The sequence below is a fragment of the Lissotriton vulgaris genome, chromosome 7 (genome assembly GCF_964263255.1).
Source record: "Lissotriton vulgaris chromosome 7, aLisVul1.2, whole genome shotgun sequence".
In the NCBI taxonomy this organism is placed as follows: Eukaryota; Metazoa; Chordata; class Amphibia; order Caudata; family Salamandridae; genus Lissotriton; species Lissotriton vulgaris.
The window spans coordinates 1,286,710,871-1,286,737,320 of NC_141695.1; the positions used below are offsets into that span (position 1 = coordinate 1,286,710,871).

A 26,450-nucleotide genomic window follows, 5' to 3' on the forward strand; every position below is an offset into this window, starting at 1 on the left:
AAATAGGGCTGTAGACGCTGACATCATCCTGGTGGAATGCGCCTTAACCGTTCTTGTCAGGGGCTTGTTCGCTTTCTCATGACAGAAGACGATGACAGAGGAAAGCCATCTGGCTATAGTTGCCTTCGTCACTGCCTGACCACGTGTAGCCTGTCCATAAGCCACAAACAGTTGGTTAGATTTGCGTAAATCTTTTGTCTTTTGCAAATAGAATTTGAGGCATCTTTGGACATCCAAGGAATGCAGCATCCTTTCAGCTGGAGTCTTGGGGTCTGGAAAGAAAGTTTTTAGTTTCACCGGTTGGTTGATGTGAAACTGAGTCGGAACTTTGGGAATAAATTTAGGATGAGTTCTAAGTGTCACATAATCTTTTGAAAAATGTAGGAAAGGTTCTGATATAGTGAACGCCTGTATCTCACTTACTCTCCGGGTTGAAGTGAGAGCTAACAGAATAGCCACTTTCCAAGTCAAGAATTTAAGTTTCGATTTATGAATTGGTTCAAAAGGCCTTTTCAGCAATTGAGATAACACAATATTGAGATCCCACTCAGGAGGAGGAGGCCGCACTGGAGGGAAAACTCGAAACAATCCTTTAAGGAACTGTTTAATCAAGGAAGAAGAGCACAAGGATGGTTTGTTGTAACTCTTCCTGAATCTGGATATGGCAGCAAGGTGAACTTTGATAGAAGAAAAAGCGAGACCTGATCTGGCTAGAGACAGCAGATAAGGCAGAATTTTCTCTGGAGGAGCCTGTAGTGGATGGACGTCATGCTCTCCGCACCATAAACAGAATCTCTTCCATTTGAAGCGATAGGTTCTGATGGTAGACTGTGCACGAGCCTGAGATAGAACAGCTCTACAGTCTGGAGAAATCTCCAGGTCCTTAAACTCTAAGAAATCAGGAGCCAGGCGTGCAAGTGTAGCGACTGAGGATCTGGATGAAGTATTTGTCCTTCCTCTCTTGTTAGCATTGAAAACGTCGGTTTGAGGCGCAGTGGAGGTTGATGGGAGAGCATCAGAAGCTCCTGGAACCAATACTGCCTCGGCCAGCGAGGAGCAATTAGGATTAGAGAGCAACGCTCTCTCTTCATTTTCTGTAGAACTTTTGGGATGAGAGGAATCGGTGGGAAGGCATATGCAAAGATTCCGGTCCACCTCATCAACAGGGCATTTCCCCTCGATCCTTGCTGGTGGAACCTGCTGGCAAAGTAAATGCATTTGCTGTTCTGTTGCGTGGCAAACAGGTCCAACGTTGGTGTGCCCCAGAGCTGGAAAATTGTTTCCACTTGGCGTTGTTCGAGTTCCCACTCGTGACATCCTGTGAACGATCTGCTGAGATCGTCGGCCAGAGAATTCTGAATTCCCTGAACATGTTCCGCTCTGAGGGAAATCTTGTGGTGGAGTAACCATTCCCACATTTCCTGCGCTTGAAGAGACAGGGCCAGAGATTTTGTGCCCCCTTGCTTGTTTACGTAAAACATGCTGGTGGTGTTGTCCGTGCGCACCAGTACTGCAGAGCCTGCAATTCTTGGCAGGAAGGCTCGCAAGGACAGGAAAATTGCCCTCAACTCGAGGCAGTTGATGTGTTTGTGCTTGTACTGATGGGACCACCGTCCCTGCACTTGAAGGTCCTGTAGATGACCTCCCCAACCTTCCATGGAGGCATCTGTCGTTAGAGTAAATTCCGGTAGGGTCTGAAGAAAAGTGAGCCCCGGAGACAAATTGTTCTTTGTCGCCCACCATAGAAGAGCTTGTTTCATCTTGGGCGTGACCTTGATACGGTCCTCGAAAGATCCGTCTACCTGCCGCCACTGTCGATGCAATTCCTCCTGGAGAGGCCTCATTCTGAGTCGAGCCAGTGGAACTAGATGGAGTGCGGAGGAACACATCCCTAGCAGGGAAACAAACTGTCGGACCGAAAGAGACTTTTTTGACCGTATTTGACTTGCCAGCTTTGTGATTTTGTCTTGACGAATTTGGGTTAAGAAGGCCTTGCACTGAGAAGTGTCTAGTATTGCTCCCAGGAACGTCAGAATTTGTTTGGGTTGAAGTTGAGATTTTTTGACGTTGAGGGTTAAACCCAGATTCGAGAACATTGACAGAGCACTCTTGACCGATTGTCTTGTTGAAGTCCTTGTCGGGCTCTTTATTAACCAATCGTCGAGGTACGGGAACACTTGGATTCCCTGTGACCTCAACGCAGCTGCAACTGGGACTAGAGTCTTGGTAAAAATTCTTGGTGCAGACTTCAGGCCGAAAGGGAGCACCTTGAATTGAAAATGGACACCAGCCACTGTGAATCTCAGATACTTGCGGTGTTTTGGATGAATTGGAATGTGAAAGTAGGCGTCTTCCATATCCAGGGAAGCCATGAAATCTCCCTCCATGAGGCAATTGAGGACATCCGTGAGTGTCACCATGCAGAAACTCTGCTTTTTCAGATATTTGTTTAAGTTTCGTAGATCCAAAATTGGACGCCACTCTCCTGAAACTTTTTCCACAAGGAAGAAGCGAGAATAAAACCCCTGATTTTTCTGGGATGTTGGGACTTTCTCTATCGCATTTTTGTGCAGCATTTTCATGGCTTCCATGTATAACAAATGAAGACGAGGAGGGGAGGGACCCCTGGGCGGTAATGTTGGAGGTTTCTGCAAGAACTCCAGAGTGTGTCCGTGTTTGACTATGTCCAGAACCCACTGATCTGAAGTTATCTTCCGCCACTGTTGATAAAAGGCGGAGATCTTGGCGCCCACGGGGAGGGAAGGAAGGGAGGATGGTGTCCGGCAAAACTCACTGGCGTTTATTTGAATCACGTCCCTGGTAGTTAGAACGTCTTTTCCCTCCTTGACGAGAGAAACCCGCTGACGATGACTGCCGATAGGACTGCTGGTAGTACGGCTTATTTTGAGGTTGATACTGGCGGTTTTGTTGATTTTGATAATGTCCTCTTGATGAAAAACCACGGCCTCTTGCTCCTCTGAAAAAACCTCGCTTATACTGTAGTGCACCAAGCGATTTGGCCGTATCAGTATCCGTTTTTATCGCAAGCAATGCATCATCTATGTGCTTGCCAAACAATAACTCGCCATTATAGGCCATATCAAGGATTTTGGTCTGGACCTCAGGTCTGAAGGAAGTCGCCTTGAGCCATCCTTGCCGTCTGAGAACTGCCGCTCCGGCCAATTGTCTAAAGGCTGTATTAGATACATCGAGGGCGCAATCGATAATCTCAGAAGCTGCCCGCTCGCCTTCCAAGACAACCTTCCTGACCTCTTCAACACGGTCATCGGGAACCAAATTGATGAACTCTGACAGATCTGACCACATTTGTCTGTCGTACCGTGCTAAAATTGCCAAAGAGTTAGCAATCTTGACAGTAGCAGCGGCACTAGCTGAGAACTTCTTCCCAATTGCATCCAATCTCCTGCCCTCTTTGTCTGGAGGCGTAGAAAGTGGTGCAACCGGATTCTTGGATCGTTGTTGAGCCGCTTGTGTAATCACTGAGTCAGGACGCGGATGACCAATCAAACATGAAGGAGTATCCGGTGGTGCTCGGTACTTCTTGTCGACTCTTGGAAGAACCGCCGGGATGGAAGCTGGCGTCTTCATAATATCAATCCCTTCTTTCCAGATATAGTCGATGATAGGGATAGATCTGGACACCCTTCTATACCCTTCCTTGAAATCATGAAGAAAGCAGTCGGTTTGTTCAACCGAAACTGTGATTGCGAATCGAGCAGCCGCCCGGTGCATGATGTTGTGAAAACCTCCTATGTCTTCTGGCGGAGAATCTGAAGGTTGTGGCAGATTAGGAGAGGGCATAGGAATGATGTAATCATTCCATGGTTCCGTAGGCGTGGAATCCGGAAGTTCCCCATCCTCTCTTTCATCCTCATCTGGAGAGGAGATGTCAACATCCTGACCTCCAGTTCCGGGGTCAACATCCTGCCTTGGAGAGTGTGAAGGATGTGGCGGTGGAGTTACTGGCATGTCCTCTGGCACAGGATTAGGAGTAGGCAGAGTTGGTGGAAACCTTTGACGATAATCGGCCAGCATGGCCTGCAAATCCTTCACCAGAACAGACGGAAGATGAGTCGTGTCTTCTGTGTGTTGTTGCTCCTGATGATAAGGAGTAGCTAAATTTTCCTGATAGTAATGAACCTCATCATCATCCTCATCCTCTTGATATTTTATGTGCAACTGGGAAGGGTGATGGGCCACTCCAAAAGGATCATCATCATCATCATCCTCTTCATTATCCGAATCTGCCTCCACGTAGTTTTCCAAGATATGCGAAGGCAAGAGGGGAGACAAATGAGAGTAACTCTGTCTCTGAAATGACTTCATCTGAAAATGGGTATACTGTACCCTAACCGGAGATGTGGGCAATAAATGCGTGGATGGCACATTCAAAGATGCCAGCGCTGCTGCCGATGGCAAAAGTGAGACAGATGTGTTAGTTGCCGATAGTGTCGTCGACGGTATCGTCATAGGCATTGGAACCATGGATGAAGACTTCTTGGAAGGCGTCCTAGTAGACGGATCCGTCGGCGGACTCCTCGTCGTCGAGCTAGTCGTCGACGGAGCTGAAATCTTCGTGGACGTGTTTGTCGTCGACGGGCCTGTCGTCGACCGAGTCTTCGTCGACGAGACTGTCGTCGACGGGCCCTTCGTCGACGGGTCCTTCGTCGACGGGCCCTCCGTCGACGGGGTCTTCGTCGACGGGATCTTCGTCGACGGGGTCTTCGTCGACGGGGTCTTCGTCGACGGGATAGTGGAAGTCTTCGTCGACGGGAGAGCCGTCGACGAGAGCGTCGACGGAAGCGATGATGAACGCTTCGAAGATGGTGATTTGGTCGTCGACGGCAGACTCGTCGACGACGCGCTTTTCTTTGACGATCTTGTCTCAGAAGAAGAAGCCATGACGGACATCACAGGAGAAGTAATTGCTGAGGTGGTAACAGTACTTGAAGAAGTAGAAGACGTAGAATAGGTGGTAACAGTGAGAGAAGACACTAAGGTGACAGCTTTAGTGCGGACTGTACTCACAGTTGAAGACTCTGTTGACGCAGCACTCCTTGTGGATTCAGAGGGTTTATGAGAGAACTTAGCTTTTTTCAATCTCTCAGGGGAACACCTCTCTTTGGAACTGGCTCTCTTACTTGAAGTAGAGGCTCTGTCCTCGTCATCTTTGACAGACGACTTCAGCCACAAAAGAACTCTCGCCTCTCTATCCCTTTTGGTCTTAGGAGGGAAGGTTCGACATATCCTGCAATCCTTCACAACATGTGAAGGATGCAAACAATAAATACAGTCCGAGTGCTCGTCGTCCACGTGAACTCTCTTCTTGAAGCATGAAGCACAGGCCTTGAATAAAGCCTTCTTTTCAGACATTTTGAAAGAAATTGAAGAAAAAACTGAGTAGGCACTAGGGAGACTCCCTTACACACGAAGTGCGGTGAAAATCTGAGGAGAACTGCCTGGGCTGGGAAGGTTCTAGAGGGTGAGGTTAGCTGATTGGCTGAGGCTACATTTTCAGTTCTTTTTACATAATGAGGTAGATAGGCTGCTAAGTTTTGGGCCTATATCCTTTTCTAGCCTACTACTAATGGTTTTTAGGCACTGCTATATATATATAATTTACCGTGGGACTCCCGCCTCGACGACGGGGAATGATTCAGGCATGTGAATCTATGAAAGATACCCCAATACTGGATAAATGCCTTTCCCAGAATGTCACTTTCTTACTAGGAGTTAATTGCATTTTATTTCTGATACTGTTCCAACAGCCTAACTTTCAATGTAAATAAAACTGAACTGTGAATAATAATGGGAACCTTGATTTTGTGTTTACAGATAACATAAATGAAGTTTTTCGCAAGATAAGTCTAAAGAGTCAAGAACTAAAAAGGCTAACCTTGAGAGATGTCCTTGAAACTGGTCCTGAAGATAGACCCATCTCTTTGTGCTTCACTTTGGAAGATGTGCTGCAGCGCTTCCTGAAGAAACTCCTGAGCCTGAATGTGACCGCAAGAGACACAAGTGTAACAATCGACTCGAACGAAAAGGACGCCGAAGGAGAGACTAATGACCAACTTGATGATGATGCAAGCAGTGATAAAAACGTCCCTGAACGCTGTCTCAATCCCTTGGATGTTCTCTGTATCTTATTGAATTGTTCAGACAGCTTTTTACAGCAAGAGATTTTGCTTAAAATGTCCATGTGTCAATTTGCTCTTCCCCTCCTGCTGCCCCCCAATGAAGACACTAAGTGCACACTCATGCTGTGGGCCATGAGGGACATTGTTAGAAAATGGAGGCCTCACTCTCTGAGAGACACCAGAGGGTTCAAGGAAGAGAGCCTGGTGCTCACACCGATGCCCACAGTTTCCTTTGTGCGTCTGGGGAGCTGCAGCTTATCCAAGTCCAAGATTCTGAATGAGGTTCTCAGCCCCCCTCAGCAGCACCATGAGTTCTTCATCCATAGAGAGATGGGATGTGGGAATGTGGCCCGGACCATCTCTGATGGATTAGTGGAGATTTCCTGGTATTTTCCAGGTGGTATAGTGAATTCCGATATTTTCCCAACACCAGTAGCTGTTACAAACCTCAGAGGGGATATTAAGAATCATTGGCAGCAGTTTAGCTTTTTAACAGCGATCTCATCCGATGTGTTCATATACGTTGAACATATTGGTGCCAGTGAATATGAACTACTTTCAAGTTTGAATTCTGAAACAAAATATTATTTCATTATTCCTTCTGAAACTGATAAATCCTTCGAAACCATCAATTTTATTAAAGAATTGGCTGGACATTTCAAAAGGCCTCAGTTTCAAACTATTAAGAAAGGTAAAAACATTAATGATGCAACATTTGCAAAGAAACTGTTATCTATAATGTATCCTATAGTAGAGAACCCCCTGAATAGTGTGTGTGTTGAAGGAATGGCTGTCATTGCACGTGAGCTTGGAATAAGAGTAGATGAGGATAATGAAGAATGCCAGAGAGCCAAGCAGTCTGTTCATGAGATCACTGGAGACATCAAAGATATTGCAAAGTACAAGGCAACAACGATGAAACTACAAGGGGAGCCTTGGAAAAAACTGGGTAAGATAGAGAAAGAACTTTGTAGACTAAAAAGACAGGGAAAAGCCCATACAGAAAACTATAAATCACAGCAAAGAGAGGAATTGCTGAAAATCCGCAAGCTGCAGAATGAAAATGATCTTACTGATGGAATGATTACATTTATCAGTGGTATAGGATGTATGAGTAAAGTGGAGAAACATTACTTTCTGAAATGGATGAAGTTTGAACTTGATTCCATTGCTAGACACAGTCTTTCCAATCTTAGAGATGAATACAAAGCAAAGTCTAAAGACGCCAATAGTGACCCCAGAGAGCTGGCAGAATTAGACAAAAGAATATCTGAAAGTTCCCTCGGGGTTGAGCACTTCATGCGTGAGATTGGGCAGTTTTATGAGGCTGAGTGTTCCATGGTTAAGGAAGGGAGAGTGCCAGAAGGGAATAGACAGTTTACTAAACTGCCGGGCATTGCGGCAGATCTCTTGATAGAAGGGTTTCCTCTGGAGCTCATTGATGGAGACGCCTCCAACATCCCCCTTAAGTGGGTCAGTGATGTCCTGACTGAGCTGAACTCTAAACTGCAAGGACACTGTCGCATGATTGTTGTCACTGTGTTGGGAGTGCAGAGCACTGGTAAATCCACCCTTCTGAACACCATGTTTGGGCTCCAGTTCTCTGTGAGCAGCGGGAGATGCACACGAGGAGCCTTCATGCTACTCATGAAAGTGAAAGAAGACAAGAGGGAAGAGCTGGGCTGTGACTTCATCCTTGTCATCGACACCGAAGGCTTGAAGGCCCCAGAACTGATGAATCTAGAGGACAGCCATGAGCATGACAATGAGCTTGCAACACTAGTGATTGGGCTAAGTGACATCACTATTGTTAACTTGGCCATGGAGAATGTCACAGAGATGAAGGATGTTCTACAGATTGTAGTCCACGCATTCCTGAGGATGGACAAAATAGGGAAAAAGCCGAACTGCCAGTTTGTGCACCAGAATGTGAGTGATATTTCAGCTCATGATCAAAACATGCGCGACAGAAAGCATCTCTTTGAGCAACTGAATGCAATGACAAAGGCCGCCGCCAGGATGGAGAAGCAGAACTTGGAAATGACATTTTCTGACATTATGGAGTATGACCCAGACAAACATAACTGGTACATTCCGGGGCTATGGCATGGTGTCCCCCCCAGGGCTTCAGTGAATCTGGGGTACAGTGAACATGTTCAGGACTTCAAGAGGTACTTGTTTCAGTTCATAAGAGAACGTCATATACAGGATAGAGCTGCTATGACTATACCACACTTTAAAGAATGGGTACAGAGTTTGTGGAACGCTGTCAAACATGAAAACTTTATCTTTAGTTTTAGAAACAGCCTGGTGGCCGAAGCCTACAACCAGCTGGCAATGAAATACAGTGAGTGGGAATGGGCCTTCCACAAGGAAATCCATTTGTGGGTTACAGAGAAGGAAAATGAAATACAGAATCAGTCCATGGAAGAACTTAACAATAATACATTTCAGAAATTCAAGAAGGAATCTTTAGAAAAACTTCAAACGGGAGAAAAAAAACTTTTAGATTCTTTACAAACATATTTTGAAAGTAAAGTAGAAAATCTCTGTCTAATCGAAAAGTACAGAGAGGATTTTATCAGGAACGCAAAAACTCTTGGGAGAGAACTTGAATATTATACATTCAGGAGATGGGAAGAAGCCATTGGCATCCAAAAAGGAAAACACAAGCTGAAAGACCTGCAGGGAGCCTACACTAAAACTATTGAGGAGAAAGTGGTCAAACTGTTAGAAGAGTGCAGGAAAAGAGATGATCCACTACAAGAACAAGAACTGGAAATAGAATTTGAAAACATGTGGGAAGATACTCTATCAGAGTTACATCTTAGCCCACTGGAGACAAGAGAGGTCCATGAAGACATGTTCTTGGTGCTTCAAAAGGATTTAGGTATCCTTGGAGCTGCAGCGAATAAAAGAGTACAAACCACTCCTAATCTGTTGAATCATGGAAAAGGAAAGTTCACTGTGATTAAGCCTCATTTTGATTTACACTTCTATGAATTGAAGGGCTTTAAAGAATTATTCACACATGAGTGCTGGTATAAAACGGAAGATCTCGTTAAGTCTTTAGAAGATGAGTGCAGAAGGCATATCACAAACAAGGTTGGTACCAAAGCGGATTATGATGAAACCTACTGCCGAGAATTACTGAACATCATAAATGAACGGCTCTGGCAAAAGGCAACTTCAAAACTTCGCACCAGTGCTCTTTTTGCTGTGGATTTGAAGCTTCACATTTTTGGGATAGCTGCTCCATGTTTTCAGAGGATGCATGAAGATTACTTACGGGAGAATGACCCCCTATTACGTCTGAGAACCTTCAGACCACATTACTTCTCTGTTTTTAAAGACTTGTACTTGCAGAAGGATGAAAGTCAGAAGAGAGCCTGGGATTTCTGTGTCCAGTGCCTGAAGCCGGCTCTGGTGGACTACGTTTATAAGAGGCTCGGTATAGAGATTGTGGACGACATCCTCAGCAGTGGGCGGTCTAAGGAATACAGCAGCCGGATGTTTTTTCAATTCACTGTACTGGACACGCTTCTGGAAAAAAATATTTTTACAAACTATGTTGAGTACATTAACAATTATGTTGCTTTTGTTAAAGGCTGGATTTGGACCCACATTTTCACTCAATACAAAAGAGGGAATCAACTGGAAACTTTGGAAGAAAATGTTCTCTCTGACATCACCAGGAAAATCAGAGAAATTTTTAGGGAAGTAAACCATTTAGCAACATTGTCTGACTTCTTAGAAAACTTCTGTCATCTTTTAAAGGAGCACCTGGTGATCTCCAAGGATAGTTTACAAGTTGTTCTTTTTCAAAACACAGCTGAGATTGACAAGTTTTCTGCTGATGTTCTGTTGTTTCTATCTGATATAGAACGTGAAATTCTGTCAGTGATTAAAGACTGTGACATAGAGACAAAATTCTCTAAACTAACCTTTAGGCCACAGGATGAGCTCTTCAACAAAGTGTTTGGATGTGGAGAGCAGTGTCCGTTCTGTAAAGTGCCCTGTGAGGCTGGAGGTCAGGCACACACCGAACACTTCGCAACCGTCCATCGACCGCAGGGATTAGGTACATACAGATACATACACTCCGAGAAACTTATGTATTCTTTGTGCTCTTCAAATGTAGCATCTGAAGGGACGTTTAGAAATTCCGACACTGAATGGAAAGATTATCCCTTTAAGGATTATCGAACATTTTATCCTGATTGGTCCATTCAGCCGGATCTCAGCATCACTGCCTCAGATTACTGGAAGTTTAATTTCAGTCTCTTTAATGAGGATTATGCAAAGAAATACTCAGCCCTCCCAGCTGACCTTCCAGAGGACTGGAGACAACTGACAGAAGCACAGGCGCGGGAAAGTCTGCAGGAAGTCTTCAGAACAAAAGCCAATTAGATAAACCAAAGACACTTTAAATTGCATTGAATTTAGATATATGAATTCTGCCATCATTCATAAGGATAACAATTTTTAAATGTGGACGTCTGTCAACAAAACCATTTATTTTTCTACAGAAAATGTCCTCAGTATTTTACATAATTATCCAAGGCGTTGAATGCTTGGAACAAAATGCAACATATCTAATAGAGACACCTTGTGTACTAAAATATTATTGACTATTTATAACGAGGACTATTAGGCTAAATGGATGGAGGGTTTTTGTTTTCACAGTAACCTTCTGAAACACAGTTGGAGCTGACAAACATGGCATGACTCCTAGTGGCTACCATATCAGATTAGGATTAGCTGAATTCAGGGTGTAGTGCTATATGCGTCATAATACCGTACTTCACCAAGCTGTGCATTTAGAAACTTAGTACACTTTTCCTCAGTAAACCAAATAGTGAAATATTTATCACACTCTTCTATTACTTATCATAGTGCAGTTTTTCTTGTGATCTCTTGAATCAATGGTAAAGACATGTGGGCTCTTAGACTGCAGAGTGTATTGAGAGCTGTCTTTTCCTAATACTAATAGTTTTTCTATTGTCTCTAACTCACAGTAGTGCTGTAATTCTGGCCACATTATTGACAATTGCTAAAATATAGCCACAGATGATTATGCATATCCTGAACCTTACTCTTCTGTGCCACCCCACCGCTGAAATGCAGCTCTCCATACATTTCTCGGGTTTAAGAGAGTGATTAAGGAAAACAAAGGTCTCCTTGCTGAGCTTTTATCATTTGTTAATAACGCCTCTGTAAAGAGATGCACTTATCCAAAGGAGATAAAACAGAGTGTTATTCTCTCAATTTACTAAAAAAGATAATTTGACCCCAGCAAACTTCAGGCCAATGTAAATACTGCTACAGGAGACCGAAGAAATGGGAGAGGATATTATACAGCGATCTCAACAACCTTACACGGATGAGAGTTCGTAGTGCATGTTCTTCCAGAAGGGAATCTTGGTGCTGAATAGCAGTTGTTTATTGTTACCCAATTCGATGGTATCCGTTTTATTGAACTCGCAGGGATGAAAGGCAGAGTGCACTTGCCAGAATTTGAACCAGTGACTTTGAGATCAAAAACATACAGTACCACCAAGCCATCAGACTCAGCTGGAGTTGGGCATTAGTAGTTGTCACTACATTGGATTGACTCTTTCCTACTAGTCTAAGGATAAGGTGCATGTGGGCAATTTACAGCTCTAGTGGTCACACTCAGTTGTTGAGTGTGTGAAGGTTCTAAACTTTCCCATTTCTTCTTCATGTTTAATTAGACTTGACTGATCACTGGCATGTTTTGTGTTATTACATGAACACTCCTAAAATGAAGCCTAGATCTTAGATTGGCAAACAGCCGCCAATGCTTGGGTGAAAGATCAGTAGTAAGTTAAGAGGACGTTCTAAAAGGATTTTGATGCCAGATTATGGAAGTACATAGTTTAATACTTGGGTAAATCACAAAATGTCTTCCTTTTTTCTAGGAAACTGAATGATCCATTTTGGTTCTATTATATAAAATGGGGGGATAAAGAGCTCAATATTTAAAGAGGTCCTACGCCTATGCTTCTCCCAGAAGTAAACTGACTAACCATCAAAGTAGGAGTAGTTCCTTTTAGCGTACGGGAACCTACTCCTACCTTGATGGTTAGTCATTTCGGTTCTATCCATTGTCATCAGTATATCATGGGTCATCGGGGTGTACAGCATTTACCTTTTTTACGTTATACCAATTGGTAATTTATTTTTGGATTTTGATAAGGTCTGCATTCTGAGGGGTGTAGATTTTAACCAAACACCTTTGAACTTTAGTTCCAGAGAGTTTATACATTTTATGTTCATGTACATTTATGACTACTTTGCATTTCTACACATAAACACTACTATATTGTGTAGCTTATACTTCAGTTGTTTGTTTTTATATAATGTCTTTAGCTGTTTGGTCTGGGTTATTATGTGTGATTTTTTTTGTACGTTGCTAGTTTATATGCTTTTACACTTGTACTGGCTGCCATTTATTCTCTACAAATAAAAATTATAAAAATAAAAATGTAACAGAATTAAGTCTTTTGAATGGTATTGGATTGATGCAAACGAACTATTAGTACAAAATATCAATTTTGTATCCCCTGCTAATTTATGTGAGAGAATGCATTTTGCCAAATGATGATCAGGTGTCAGTACTATCTATTTTGTTTTTGTATTTAAAGTATGCCTTTAATAAATGAAGTGGTATAGTCCCAGTGAAGATTCTTGTTCAAGAATAACATTAACATATGCTAAGTGAATATCAAAGATGTTATCGATTCACGATGTATGACATTTTCTACTTGTCTCTGCTTAATATTTCTGTGTGTTTAATATAACTTAAAACAAATATGGAATCAGAACACACATAGCGGCTTCACAAGTGTGATTATGTGTTCATTTGCACGTTATTGCACTATTTATCGGTATGTGTTTTGAATGGGTTTTTTTTTACACTATGCTCTTTGAAAATTAAATCTTCTACTTATTATGCTACAGGAACGCTGGTCTTACGATAATGTTTGAAAAATATACACACATTCGGCATCTTTAAGTGTTTGCACAGTCTCCATGGAGGTGAATGTCAACCACGTCAGAGCTCAACAACGGTTCTCAGTTCTTTATTCGCTCTCCTTACCTCAGGGGATTTCTCCCACTCCTCATCTGACGCTGTAAGAATTTGGGGGCTGCGCGTCATGTGTACAATAAAATGTTACTTTGAATGATGCGTTAGGGGCCAAGCCCTCTGTGCCTGTGCTTTGTCTTTCACTTTATAAACACATCTGTGAGACATGTACTGTAAGGAGGAAAGCAACACATTGCCAAAAGTAGGCTTTTCACAATATTGTAATCATCACTGGTGAGTGAAAAAAATAACTCAAATGCCCCACTGTTTTCACTGTTCTAAGTCTGAAGTGCTCAATGTATCCATGTGGTGGGTCTTTCAAGAAACCCTGGTGCTCAGAGTAGCTCCAGGCAGCAGAACTCAAGTTAGCAGTGTCAGGCAGAAGCTAGCAAAGGAATAAACTGTCAGGGTGTGTTGGAAAGGTCGCAGAGGGTGAAGAGATAAAGCTGGTGGTAGACAGGGAGGGGGAAGAGACAGAAGTGTACAATAATGTTAAGAGCACTGTGGCCCATCAAAGGAGACGGCCTCATTCAGCCATTAAAACGGAAGAGAGACTATTTCAGCAATGGCTGATGAACAGGGGTGGATTTATTCACAGACGAGGTAGAGGGGCACATCCAGCCATTGTGAGGGGCAGGCACTCAGTTACATCACAGCATAGGGTCTTCCAGTCATCACGGAGGCAAAAGGACACATGGAGTTATGAGGGAGGAGATGGAGCTCATTCAGTCACAGAAGAGGGAGATGTACTGCCTCAGTCAAGGGGAAGGGACACCTCCAGACATGGACAAGGGTCAGGGGATCATCCACTTATGGCTTATGTACCTGGGTTGTCCAGTCCTTGGCGAGGGAGGGGCTTGTGTCATCTATGGTCCATGGTGAGGAAGAATGAAAGATCTAGTCTTGGGCAATAGAGGGGGTTCGTCCAGTCAGGATTGAGGAGAGGGTCTAATCCAGTCATGGCTGCTAAATAAGGCCCTATCTAGTTCTGCATGAGGAAGATGGAACCATCCAGTGAAGAGTGAGGAATGCTTTGTGCAGTCATAAATAAATGAGTGAGGTCTCCCAGTCACAGCCTGGGGAAGAGGCTCATCCAGTCATGGGCAGTGTAGAGGAGTTAATTCAGAAACAGAGAGTAAAGGGGCTTAACCTAGGGATAGCCATGAGAAGCGGTACCGTACAGTCAAGTGAGGCGCTGATCCAGTAACCAGCAAGGGAGGGAGCATGTGTCTTTCTGTCATGGATGAGGGAGGTAAGATCGTCCTGTAATGGAGGGGGGAAATAGGGCACTGTGTCCTGCATGAGGGAAAGGGGCACATCCAGACATGTGAGATGAAGAGGGCCTGAGGGACTCATTGCAGGGATTAGAGATTCTCCAGTCAAAGGCAGAGGAGAGAGTTTATCTAATTATAAAGAAGGGAAGACGCTCCTTCAAGGGATGTTTAAACTAACACTACTTGAGTTTCTCTGTGTCATTGTCATCTCAGACTTGGGCTTCTTCTCTCACACACTAACACTCACACCACGTTAGGTACTATATGTGTTAGAACTGGCACCATTGGCGTGGGTCTCCCTTCCATTTTTGCTGTTGCCTCATGTATTTTTGCTGGTGTTAGATGCTTTGGGCACTGTGCCACTGCTGTCTAGTGCCACAGTGCAAGTCCTCCCTACTGTAAATTAATGTGTTAATCAGTGGTTCCATGATTGGCTGGTTTGGTGTACCTGTCAGACCCTGGTACAGTGCACCAGGAGTGCCCAGGGCTTTTAAACCAAATGCTGCTAGTGGGCTTGCAGCACTGGTTGTACCACCCACAGAAGCAGCCTGTAAAAGTGTGTCTAGGGTCTGCCATTGCAGAGCCTGCGTGCAGGCTGGTACTATCATGCTGACTGGGCAAGTGTACCCACTTGCCAGTCCCCTAAACCTTCCCTTTTCTTCATGTCAGACACCCCTATGGTAGGCCCAAGGGCAGGGTGCATTGTAAGTATAAGGTAGGACAAGCCCTGATGTGTGTGGCTGTCCTAATAGTGAATTATAGCCATTTTCGGTTTTCACTATTGCAAGGCTACCTGTTCTCCATAGGCCAGAATGGGCAGTTAGATTATTACATTTTATAATCCTAACTCACTCAGGGTACATGGTAGAAATTCAAGTTTAGTATGCCTGAACTCAGAATGATAATATACATCTTTTAGTGAAGTTGGTTTTAACATTCTGTGTTTGAAAATAAAACTTTTAGAAAGTAGGTATTTTCTTGTCTAACCTTCCAAGCCTGCCTCTGCTAGGTTGTGTATTCCTTGTCTGGAGTTTTTGAGTGACAGGGCTGGGGATTCCAGGAGACACAATGAGTCAGCCCAGTGGTGAATAGAGAGATCTGCATCCAAATGGGAGGGAGGAGTTACACCTGAACCTTGAATAGGGCTGTGCCTGCCTTTCACAATGCTGGCTCCATCTCCTGTGGTGCTGCTAATGTCTCTGCCCTGCACAGTGAAAGAAGAGAAGGAATCATGTCAACAAAGTGCTCCAGGGCTGTGCTTTCCCTCCACAATGCTGGCTCCACCTCCTGTGGAGTGTCTGATGTTTCTGCCCTGCACTGTGAAAGGAAAGGAGTCATGTAAAAGGCTCCAGAACTGGTTTGGAGTCGGCAAAGGCCCCTCTGCCCTCAGAGGACAAAGGATTTTGGGGTATAAATATTGGGGCCCTTATCCCAAGAAATTAGATCACTTTTGGACTACAAGAAGAAACCTTTGCTGAGGAGACCAACCTGAAGAAACTGAGGAGAGACTATCCGTAAGCTGAAGTGCTGCGTGGGGGATTGGCTTGCAGTGGTTGCCTGACTGAAAGGAGAAAGAACTTTGTGTGCTTTAATTTCAACTTGTGAAAGATCTCCACGGGCTTCGAAAAGAGCTTGCCTTCTGCTGAAGTCTCAGGGACAACAGACTTCAACCCCCGGCTCCCCAGAGTTCTTTGGAAGTACCTGCTGCTGTTTTAGGGCCTTCTGAGGGACTGTGTGTCGCAAGGAGCTGGAAACACTACTCAACAAAGAATAAGCATGTCGCTGTTGCTGCTGCTGCAGTCGCATCTTGAATGTCGGCACTGTAGCTGTCGTATTGCACCGCATCGAGAGAAGCATCACGCAATGAAGAGGAAGCGTATCGCTGGAGCTGCTGCTGCTGTCACATCATGGATGTCGCCGCTGTAGCTGTCGTATTACACCGCACCGAGAAAAGTGCCTCGCATCCACGCAGAAGCGAGCTGCCGTTGGAGCTGCTGTCATCGCTGTAGTTGTCGCATTGTGCGGAAGCTTCTCGCAACGTCGGAGAAGAGTGCCGCAGCCGAGGCTATGGCCGTCACATCGCTGAACAAGGGAGTCGCCGCTGCCATTGATGCATCAAACCGAGACTTTTCACATCATCGGAGAAGCATGCCGCATCTGGAAGATCTTCACGTCTTTATTTCTTTGCACCAGAACTTTTCCGCATTTCCATCGCTGCAACACTTTTGTTGTCGAAGCGCAACGCATCGTAATATACATTGACGCAAAGTGTTGCATCTTGAGAGCTGAACTGAACTAAGCTAAAACTACAATTTTTAAGTATAGTATTGTATCAAAGGTACTTTATTCGGTTAAAAATATTAACCATAAAATCATACAAAGTACAAAAAATCATTAACATTAGAATAACAATAACATTTTAAATAAAAGTACTTCAGTTTTCCTTACAATCAGACAATACAGAATTGGTAGGAGCGATATCCTTGTCCTATCAGGGTAACATATCTGAGCCTGGTAATTATAGGTGGGTACCTGCTGGTAACTAATTGATACAGGGCCCCTCCGACCCCCCGGTGGCATCCCTCTACACTCCACCTTGTGATTGGCGAATACGCAGTTCTAGGGTAAAAATCGCACAATTCAAGTGTTGTTATAGGCCCATCTCCTCTTTGTGGCTCCCAACTTCGCAAATAAGGGACGACCTGGTTATCCCGGAAGTTAACAATGACCAGGTCTCCCGCTGTGTTCTTGGTACGGGAGCCTATCCACCCCACCCTTCTCACATTTAGGATTGTCCCGTTAATATTGGATGAAAGCGGTCTGTTCTTTGTCAACCAAAACTGGACTTTGTTTTTAAGGTCCTGGTGACCTTCCATTTTTCCGGTGGTGAGCTCAGGGACTCCCGAGAGGACACACACGTAGGGTGCTGCCTCTGGTGGTAAGTTTATGCATTTATTACTCGCAGCTAGCCCCTCAGAACATTTGCCTACTTTCGACCACCCAGCTCTGGGGACATAGCTAAGGGCCATTGTCGGTTCTTTGACTACCTCCTTGTTTTTAGAAATTGATAGTACAGGATCTGGTGGCTTATTCTGGGCAATTTTGGAATTGGTTGTTTGGCTTGGTATTTTCATCTATTGTTGAGAGCTTTTCCCCAATTCTCTCTATCTTTCAATAAGCGGGGATAATAGGGTTTTTACCAACTCTTCAAAGTGGGCCAACAAAATAAATGGTAAAAGGGATATAGGGGTTTCCAGTATTTGACATTCTTTGGGTGTCTCGGGGGTGGTCGTGGCAGTAACCAAAGGGGGGCTTAAGTTTATTTTTTGGTATTTCGCTGGTTTCCCCTTGAGTTTACTACCTTTACGTTTTGTACTCTGGGTAGGGACCTGAGGATGTGCTATTCCCTGAGTGGTAAATTTATCTGTTAATACGACAGGAGTTTCCACTGGATTTTTATTAAGTTGATGTGAATTCCTGGGCTGGGGGCTTACAATACCCGTAGGGCATGTTGGGGAACCGGTTTGTTCAATTCCCTGTTCTACGGGAATATACCTGGTATTGCAAATAGCATTTAATTCCCTCTGTAGTAAAGAGTTCGGCGAGTCGGTTGAGATTGGAAGGGATCGTTCGCAACATATGGTGTCTTTAGAAAGGCTGTGTTCAATTGTCTCAAAAGCCGATGTCACCCTAGTTATATATAGGTCCAATGTCCCCTTAAGTGACCCTCCTTGAGAGGCGGATTGTTTGGCTGGCCTTTTAGTGGTCATGGTGCAACAAGCTTGTAACCCAGCTACACACACCTAGTACAGGACCAGTGGATATCTATGTAGAATAAGAGGCTACTGGATAACAGTAAACAAGGACAATCGTTGTTAGACTCTAGATGGTTAGGCTCTGATTGGGCATACCTTAGTTCGTGTCAATAGTCCCGAGAGACCGACCAAGATAGGTGTCCCTACCCGACCTCCTCTGGCCTCTGAGGGCCACAGAGGGCCCGCCCTTTGCCCGGGCTTAGCCCGGCGCAGACCGCACGCGTCCCACGTGGCGGGAAGAACTGGTCAGTTATATCTGCTCCTGGTGAGTGATTCCAGGTGAGGGTGGGAGGGGCGGCAGTCCGTGCGCGGCCCCCGCAGCAACCTTGGAGCTATGGGCGCTCTCTCCTGCCCAGCGATGCGTTTCCCGCGTCTCCCATTTTTAAGTATAGTATTGTGGATTTTTGTCGCTTGTGGGCTAGTATTAAGTCTATATAAAGAATACTTATTTTTTATATAAACATTGGGTGGTGTCCATTTGTAGTGTTGTCACTGGATTACTGTATGTGGTCACAAATGCCTTACACACTGCCTCTGAGATAAGCATGTCTGCTCGTGCCAAGCTACCAAGGGGGTGATCAGGGGTTATTTTAGGAGTGTACCCCCTTACCCTGACTAGAGGCAAGAGTCCCTATTTGTCACAAGTACCTACCTGTGCCAACTAGAGACCCCCAAATCTAACAATATGTATGCAGTTTGTGTGGCTTGTGCAATGGGCCTTTCCATTTGAGTTACTGGAGCATTAATATGGGGTCTCTCACACACAGCACTGGTGTATGATAAAAAACCTCTGTGTTTATTTACAGGCTATTGAAGTTCAAAGGTCCAAGACTCTGCTTGACTCAAAAGTATTTGTGTACCGAACAGATGTTCGCTATGGTTTCATTACTAAAATCCATCAGGCCACAAACAATTAAAGACAAGGACTGGCTTCAGAATCAGTCTCAGTATACTCATGGCATTCAAGGGAAAAAAGGAAAATTAAGATCTTTTTTTGGTCAGTGCTCAAAGTTTGTGTTGGCCAGAATCTGATTATTTTTTAAAGATTTAAATTAAAGAATTGTTTGGAAGAAACTCATTTGTGCCGATTGTTTTTACGTGTTTGAATTTGCATGTGATTTCCATATCAAGGAGAGCAGACTAGACTGGACTAGAGGGAGCACAGTCTAAAATGTACATTTGCCCATTGCAGTTCATAAGCCTGAACTACATAATTGGCTAGAATTTTCATAAAGAGTTTATAATCAATATTCAAGCGCATGAATGGACGGTGTGAACCACACAGCAGGGCATTCTTTATTGGTTTAAAAACGCAAATTTGCCTCTCTTTAAAGGTTTGAGTTTTCAGATCTTTGTAACTGAGCTACTAACATTTTAATGTGCTCACTGTTAATATAAGGGATGGGAATATGTCCTAAGAATAAATTGTTTGCACCTTTTCCATATAATTCCGAAAAATTAATCGGCGATGAAGAGGGGCTCTTTCTTGTTCTGGGGTTCTAGGAGGAGGATGTATTGGAGTTGCCCCGCGAGAACACGCTGAACCCCCATGACTGGAAAACATGTATGAAAGCTAAGAGTGCAAAAGGAAATTAGTACCAAATTGTCGACTCCATTAAAGAAAAACTGTGACAATAAATGAAGTCTGGTAAGTTTGGAGGCAATAGGGGACAAAGTGAACTAATCACTGAGCAATGCATTAACTCCAGGACCTGGCCCACCCATATCAAATGTACTCATTGAAATTACTTTGACCTCCTCTGTGAAAACGAATCACTCTAGTGGCACTAAAACTGCTATGAATGACAGGTTCTGTCATTTTAAACCACCTTTGCAATCTGTGAGAGGTTATGATTTTCAACCTCAATGCAACAGTGAAGGAAGCATAAGGTGTTCCCTGGCGGAGATCCTACACGAGGCTGCTAAAAAGCCCATGATGTTTAAGAAAGCCCTTTCATTGAAAAGGCTTTACACATCAAGTATTTCAAGAGAAGGCTTGTGGCTCCCAGGGCAAGGGAAAAATTGAAGGAAGCAATGATGCAGAGACGAAAGAATCGTCCTAAATAAATACATATGTAGGAGAATCAAATAGAAAGTACTGTAGATAGAGTCACCCAGACACACAGACCAGTCAACTTGAAAAAGATATTAACAGAGTTCCTAAGAACTCTCTCATAGTCCCAAACCACCCCCCAGAAGAGCAGAATCATACTCAAGGATATTCGTCTTTGGGGGGCGTGGCCAGCGGCATGGCCGGGTGAGACGTGCAACGTCGCAGCTCCCGGCGAGCTGATCAAGATCCGCCATAAAACGAGCACACATTAGCCCCGTTTTGACCATCACGGGACCGTGCAAGGTCCCGACATCGATTGGGGAACGAATTTGAATCCACCTCAGCCGGCATTTAACAATAGTGCGGCGCGGAAGTCTGAGCCGGGTTGGAAGGCGAACCCAAGATGGCGGCGCGGGCCTAGTGCAGGAAGGGGAGTCTGCAAAGAGATCGCCGACGCGGCAGGGACCACAGAAAGCGGCAGGCGGCATTGGCCGGAGCCCAGTGCCAGGCAGTACTAGACCCAGGAGGAAGGTGCGTAGGACGAAGGCTTCGGAGGCGGGCACCGGGATGTGGCAAGGCACGGAGCGCCGGAGGCAGGGAGACCAGCAGCGCGGAGACACGCCCAGTCAGGAGCGAGCACTGAGGACATCAGGGGCCCCGGACCCGGGAGTTGGAGCAGCAACATAGCAGAAAGCACCGACAGCAAAGAGGCCCGCGACATTGGGCGCCCCCATCCCCCAGCCAGAGATACTGGCGCAATCAGTCGGGGCCTCGGAGACCGGGCCCCGGGAACCCGGTGCAGATGCCAGACTCTGGGGCCATCACAAGCAGGAAGACGGCCTGAGCCCCGACCGGTGCCTGGCTTCTACGCCCCACTGGACTGCAGGAAGGCGGCCACATAGGCAGGGACCTGCGGCTTAAGCACCAGAGCCTACATCACTGAGGAGAGTACTGGGGTCCCCTGGGAGCGGCCCCTTCTAACGCTGGGGCGTGGAGCCTCGAAGAGCCGGGAAGACACCAAGCATAAGGCACGGGAGGACGGCTGGTGGCGGCCTGGCATAGCGGAACACCGGCGGGACCTGGAGAGTGAGACCTGGGACCCGAGGAGTGCGACTTACGGGCCCCCCCACACACACCAGTAGCCAATGTTGGTGGAGGGTCAGAGTCTACATCCGGGGTTAATCTTGCAGCTGACGCAGGGCGGGGAGCTGGGCCTATCTACTCTGCTGCCAGGCAGTTCAGTCCGTCGAATGTACGAGCAGGCGGTGAAGGCCCGTGCTGGGAGAGACACGGGGCAGGACCGAAGGACGTCCGACGGGAAGATTGAGAGTGAGTCCCTCCAGGAGGAGAGGAGGTGAGGTCCTGAGTGAGGAGATTGACTCTGTCAGTGGGCCTGCGGGAGTATCCAGAATGGGGAAAAAAGAAGCAACTGCCAGGACCCCGAGACAAGGAACCTTGGACCGGTACGCCTCGGCCCAGCCTCCCCCGGAAACAGTACCCCCTGGCCCACGGTCGGACACGTTACTCCTGATGGGAGTGATCCAAGCTTCAAGGGGGGACATACAGAAGTCCCGTGCTGCGCTGGAGGTTAAGATCGGGGAGGTGGGTTCAGAAGTCACGCTCCTGAAGCAGGACTTCCGCAACTTGACGGAGAGGGTGACTACAGCAGAGACAAGGTTGGGCGAGGCAGAGGACTCCATAACCACTCTGCGGAAAGATATGGTGGAACTCCAGGCCTCACACCGCCAACTCCTATGGAAGGTGGACGATGCGGAAAACAGGGCCCACCGCAACAACCTCCGCTTTGTGGGCTTTAGGGAAGGGATCGAGGGGGAGAACATGGCATCCTTCCTGCACACCTGGCTCCAGAAGACCTTCCCGGCGGCACAGTTCTCTAACTGCTTTGAGATTGAAAGCGCCCACAGGGCATTGCTGGCGAAGCCACAGAAGGTGGCGAGGCCGAGGCCAGTTATTGCAGGCTTCCTGAATTTCGCAGACCGAGACTTGATCCTGAGGGAAGCCAAGAAACTGGGGGGGATCCGACTAGAGAATGCGCAAATAATGATATTCCTGGACTATAGCCAAGAGGTGCAGAAGCAGAGGCGCTCCTTCGATCTGGTAAAAGCAAAACTGAGAGACTTACATTTACAATATATGCTGCTCTTCCCGGCGAAGTTGAAAGTGATCTATAAAGAGCAGACGCACTTTTTTACCCGCCCGGAGGACGTGTGGCAGTGGCTGGAGGAGCGCCCTCCACTCAGGAGACCAGAAGCGGACAGGAGATGGGAGGTGAATGGGATGGAGGCCAGCGGACTCCAGTGGGGACGGCCGAAATCCCAGAGACGGAGGAGGTCGAGAGGTAGAGGGAGAATGCAGACAACGCCGTATCCAAGCCACAGCGCGTCTGGAAGACGGAGGCGGAACTCGTCCTCACCTGGAGCGGGAGACATGGCAGGCTCCAGGTTTCGCTGTCTGGAAAGGAACTGAAGGACCAGGTTTCTCTAAGACCCAGCGGTGCCAGGGATAACACCTAAAACCTTTGTGGGTAACCTGTTCCGGCGTACAAATGACAGAGACAAGGGACACTTCCTTCGGCGTCAAAGATTCGAGGTTTATTACTGCAGGGAACACAGAAGTCACGAGAAGTACATAGCATGTAAGTTCACGGAGACTGCTTCAAATTGTATCTGTGGATCGCTCTTCTTATACAGTTTTGAAGCATAGGATAACATGGTGCACAAAGGTTTACAACTTGGTTCCCATCGTAAAGATCATAAGGGGTCGCTTTCATGTATTCAGGGCCCGGAACATAATTACAGTAACATTTGGCGGTTCCCAACTGTAAAAGTACATCTTCCCACCATTAGTACATTCCAATCAGCAGTAAACGAATCGAAGAAGAGACAGAAACAGGTGCAGAGGAAGACGAGAACAGTGAACAGACCGAAAGGGGTGTAAAAGGGGTGGCATCAAGAAACACGAGTTGCAGGCATCGAAGGGGACGTGCCTAATGCATGCACAACTGAGACAATAGAGCGGCACGGCAAGATGAGCCTCGAGCGGGGCCATCTGCCTTACAGTGTCATCCCCCTCATCATAAAGACACCTTCAAAGGAAACGTGTCTTCCGCAAGAGTTTGGGAATCCCAGGGTCGCGAAGCGGACAGCGTCTGTTCGCTGGCTACTTGAGGGCAAGAAACAAAATGGATGCCGTATCTAAGATGGAACCCGTGGGTTCAGATGAAGAAACCCACGAAACAAACGAACGGTTTAGGCTAGCACAGCGAAAACACGTACACCCACTAAACTCATCATTTGCGGTTCATAGATACCAGACTCGACCATATTCGTGCGAGTCGAAAACACCACTTACAATTGTCACGGAACCTCAGACGCTCCTTTTGCCCTCATGTAGGCAAGCACTAGTCGGAATCAAAATCGATCTCGATATTCATCAGACCATCTAGATGCTGCTGCAACATAGCTTTATCCAGCAGAGTTCCTTTGGTAACAGGCGGCTGCCTTATACACGTCGTAGCACAAAGGCCACATAAAGCAGGACCACACTGCACGCAAAGACAACACGTGAACAGGAATGCTACAACAACCCCGATGATCATCAGAATCTTCCAACCCCAAGTCGACATCAGGCCCCAAAACCACCCGAGTCGCGTCCAATCCCCTACGTCCACGTGTATGGACTCAGAGATCTTATGCAACTTCGAGATGGCTTGATAGACAGTCGGAGCATTGTCTGGAATGAAAATACAACAACTCGAATGGATCACCTTACATACTCCACCTCGATCTGCTAAGACAACGTCTAAAACCATACGATTTTGTAACGTCATCAGTCTATCTGCCTGAAGCTCTGCTGTAATATTACCACCCATTACCACCCATATTCCCAGGCACTCCACACCACTTGGAGTCAAGCTAGCCGGGCTGATGAGAGGTGTTACCTCGAAACCGGTCCGGTCCTCGGATGCTTGATTCCGTTCTGGGAAGGACATGGCTTTTGTAGTTCGGACTGGACTGTTCCCATGGGGCAACGGGGTCAGAGCTGATTTGCATATCGCCATTGTCTAACCCAGGGTGGTGTGGAGTGCAAAAAAACGATGGATTTGGGCCCAGATCTTTTGACTGGGGGAATGTGTGACATTGATCCACATTCGGTCCATCACTTGTTGTTTTTGTAATATTATCAAGGGCACTGGCAGTGATGTTAGCTGTCGATTCCACCACTCGAGTCAACTGTCTCAGGTTCCTACTATTGATCATAGGCCCCCAAAACGGCAAGAAACCCTTTAAAAAGTCTCCTGCCTCTTGACCGGCAGTGTCCTCTTTGCTAATCACGCCCCTCACAACTCTGGTCTTGTGGTAATCGGAGGCGACTGTAAAAGTCGGGGGCAACAAGTTTGCAATATAACAGGTGCCCGCAAAGTCAAGGGGCAACCATGTATATGCACTGTCGTAACAGACAAAGTACGTACCCTTGGCAGTCAGGAGAACAGGGGAAGAGAGCATTGGTAAGACATACGTCTCAGAGCAAGCACTCTCTCCAAGGTGAGCTCTCGGGCTTCGGCCACAACCTTTTAGACAGAAATTACCAAGGTGGGGTACGACCCATATCGGAGACGAGCTCCTAAGCTGTCTTTCGCCCACGAGCACACTATACTCGACCTCACTGAGATCCCTATAGGCTCGCACCTCTTCCTCTGGGATGAGCGACGGCTCATAGATATCCCTATCTAAATCAGCAATCGCTATTGCCAAAGGCTTATGGTACGGACCGGGACCAAAGTGTGGAGAACGTGGCTCTCGATTGGGGTAAGAATCTAGTGCACTTCGAAACATTGTTTGGAATGCTCGAGCTGAACCCTGGGAACTATAAGGAAGGACCAAGTACGGAATTCCCTTATCGGTGGTATGTGGCATCAACCCACACACCCAACAATTGGTAGTGTTCATCACCAATTGATGCTGATGAAGGAGCTGAATGAAGGAATTATTCATAAATTCCGCACGTCTGGCCTGCTCATGTTGGGGTAAGATGTGGAAGGAATGAGGAGAGACAGTGGAGGTAAGTTTAGGTTCAGAAGAAGGGGTAGGTGAGGCAGAAGGCAACAATGACTGTATCATGTAATACACCCCACCCACCAATAACGAGGAAACAGTTAAGAACAGAAGGAACACCTGAAACATGAAGCATTTTGTGTGTGCAATTCTGCGCAACTCGAATCTTTGGGCCTGAGCCTTTTCCATTTCCGACAGCTTCGAGAAAGCCACCCTCTAAAACCGTCCGCTACGTTCTTGACGCACTTCGTTCTGTGTAGCAGTAGTCAATCCCCAGGAGTTCCTAGGAATCGATGGTCTCTGACCTAGTGTCAAGACCTACTAACCAGAAGGAAGTACCTGCACGGCCCTACGGTTCACCCGGATGTAAGGTATCCTTAATCAACAATATATACAAAATCTGCTAGCTGTGGAAGCAAAAACACATACGTGGAAAAAGACTCAAAATTTACAAAATTACAATTATGCAAGTGTGTTCAGACTGGATAGTGGCAATGGGGTAACGTGGATGTCAGGGGAGAAAGCAAAGATATTTATTAGTCTCTGGTGTTGGAACGGAGAAAATATCGGCTTCTCCCAGGACGTGTCTGTTCGTCAAACAATTGATCCGATGATGAGACAGAGTTCTGTTGACCAGTCAATTGTTCAGATCTTGAGTTCTGTGATGACAAATGTTCACCAATATCGTTCTGCTGCACTGAGGTATCTCCGACAGGCTGAGCGTCGCTGAAAGGAACAAAGTTCGGCACAGTTTCGGCTTCAGACGAGGCGATGCCCTTCTTCACCCACGAGTCTGCTGGTAAAGGTATAGGTACCTTTTTGGTATGGGTGGCATGCACCCAGTTCTTACGACCTTCCAAACGAACAGCAATCCTCGTGGCAAGGAGCACTTGGTAGGGTCCGGTAAAACGAGGCTCAAGGTTGTGCTTCCGGCCAAAATTCCTCGTCACCACCCAGTCTC

The 26,450-nt window shown here is 46.1% G+C and overlaps 1 protein-coding gene across 1 annotated transcript in view; it reads left to right on the top strand.

Moving 5' to 3' along the window:
* LOC147703420 (interferon-induced very large GTPase 1-like) overlaps positions 1-12,639 on the top strand; it is a 341,875-nt gene extending 329,236 nt beyond the window's left edge. Inside the window, exon 4 of the mRNA XM_086931863.1 lies at positions 5,857-12,639. Coding sequence (XP_086787989.1) covers positions 5,857-10,571 — 4,715 coding nt within the window. The 3' untranslated portion in view covers positions 10,572-12,639. The remainder of the gene's footprint in view (positions 1-5,856) is intronic.
* The last annotated feature ends 13,811 nt before the right edge of the window (positions 12,640-26,450 follow it).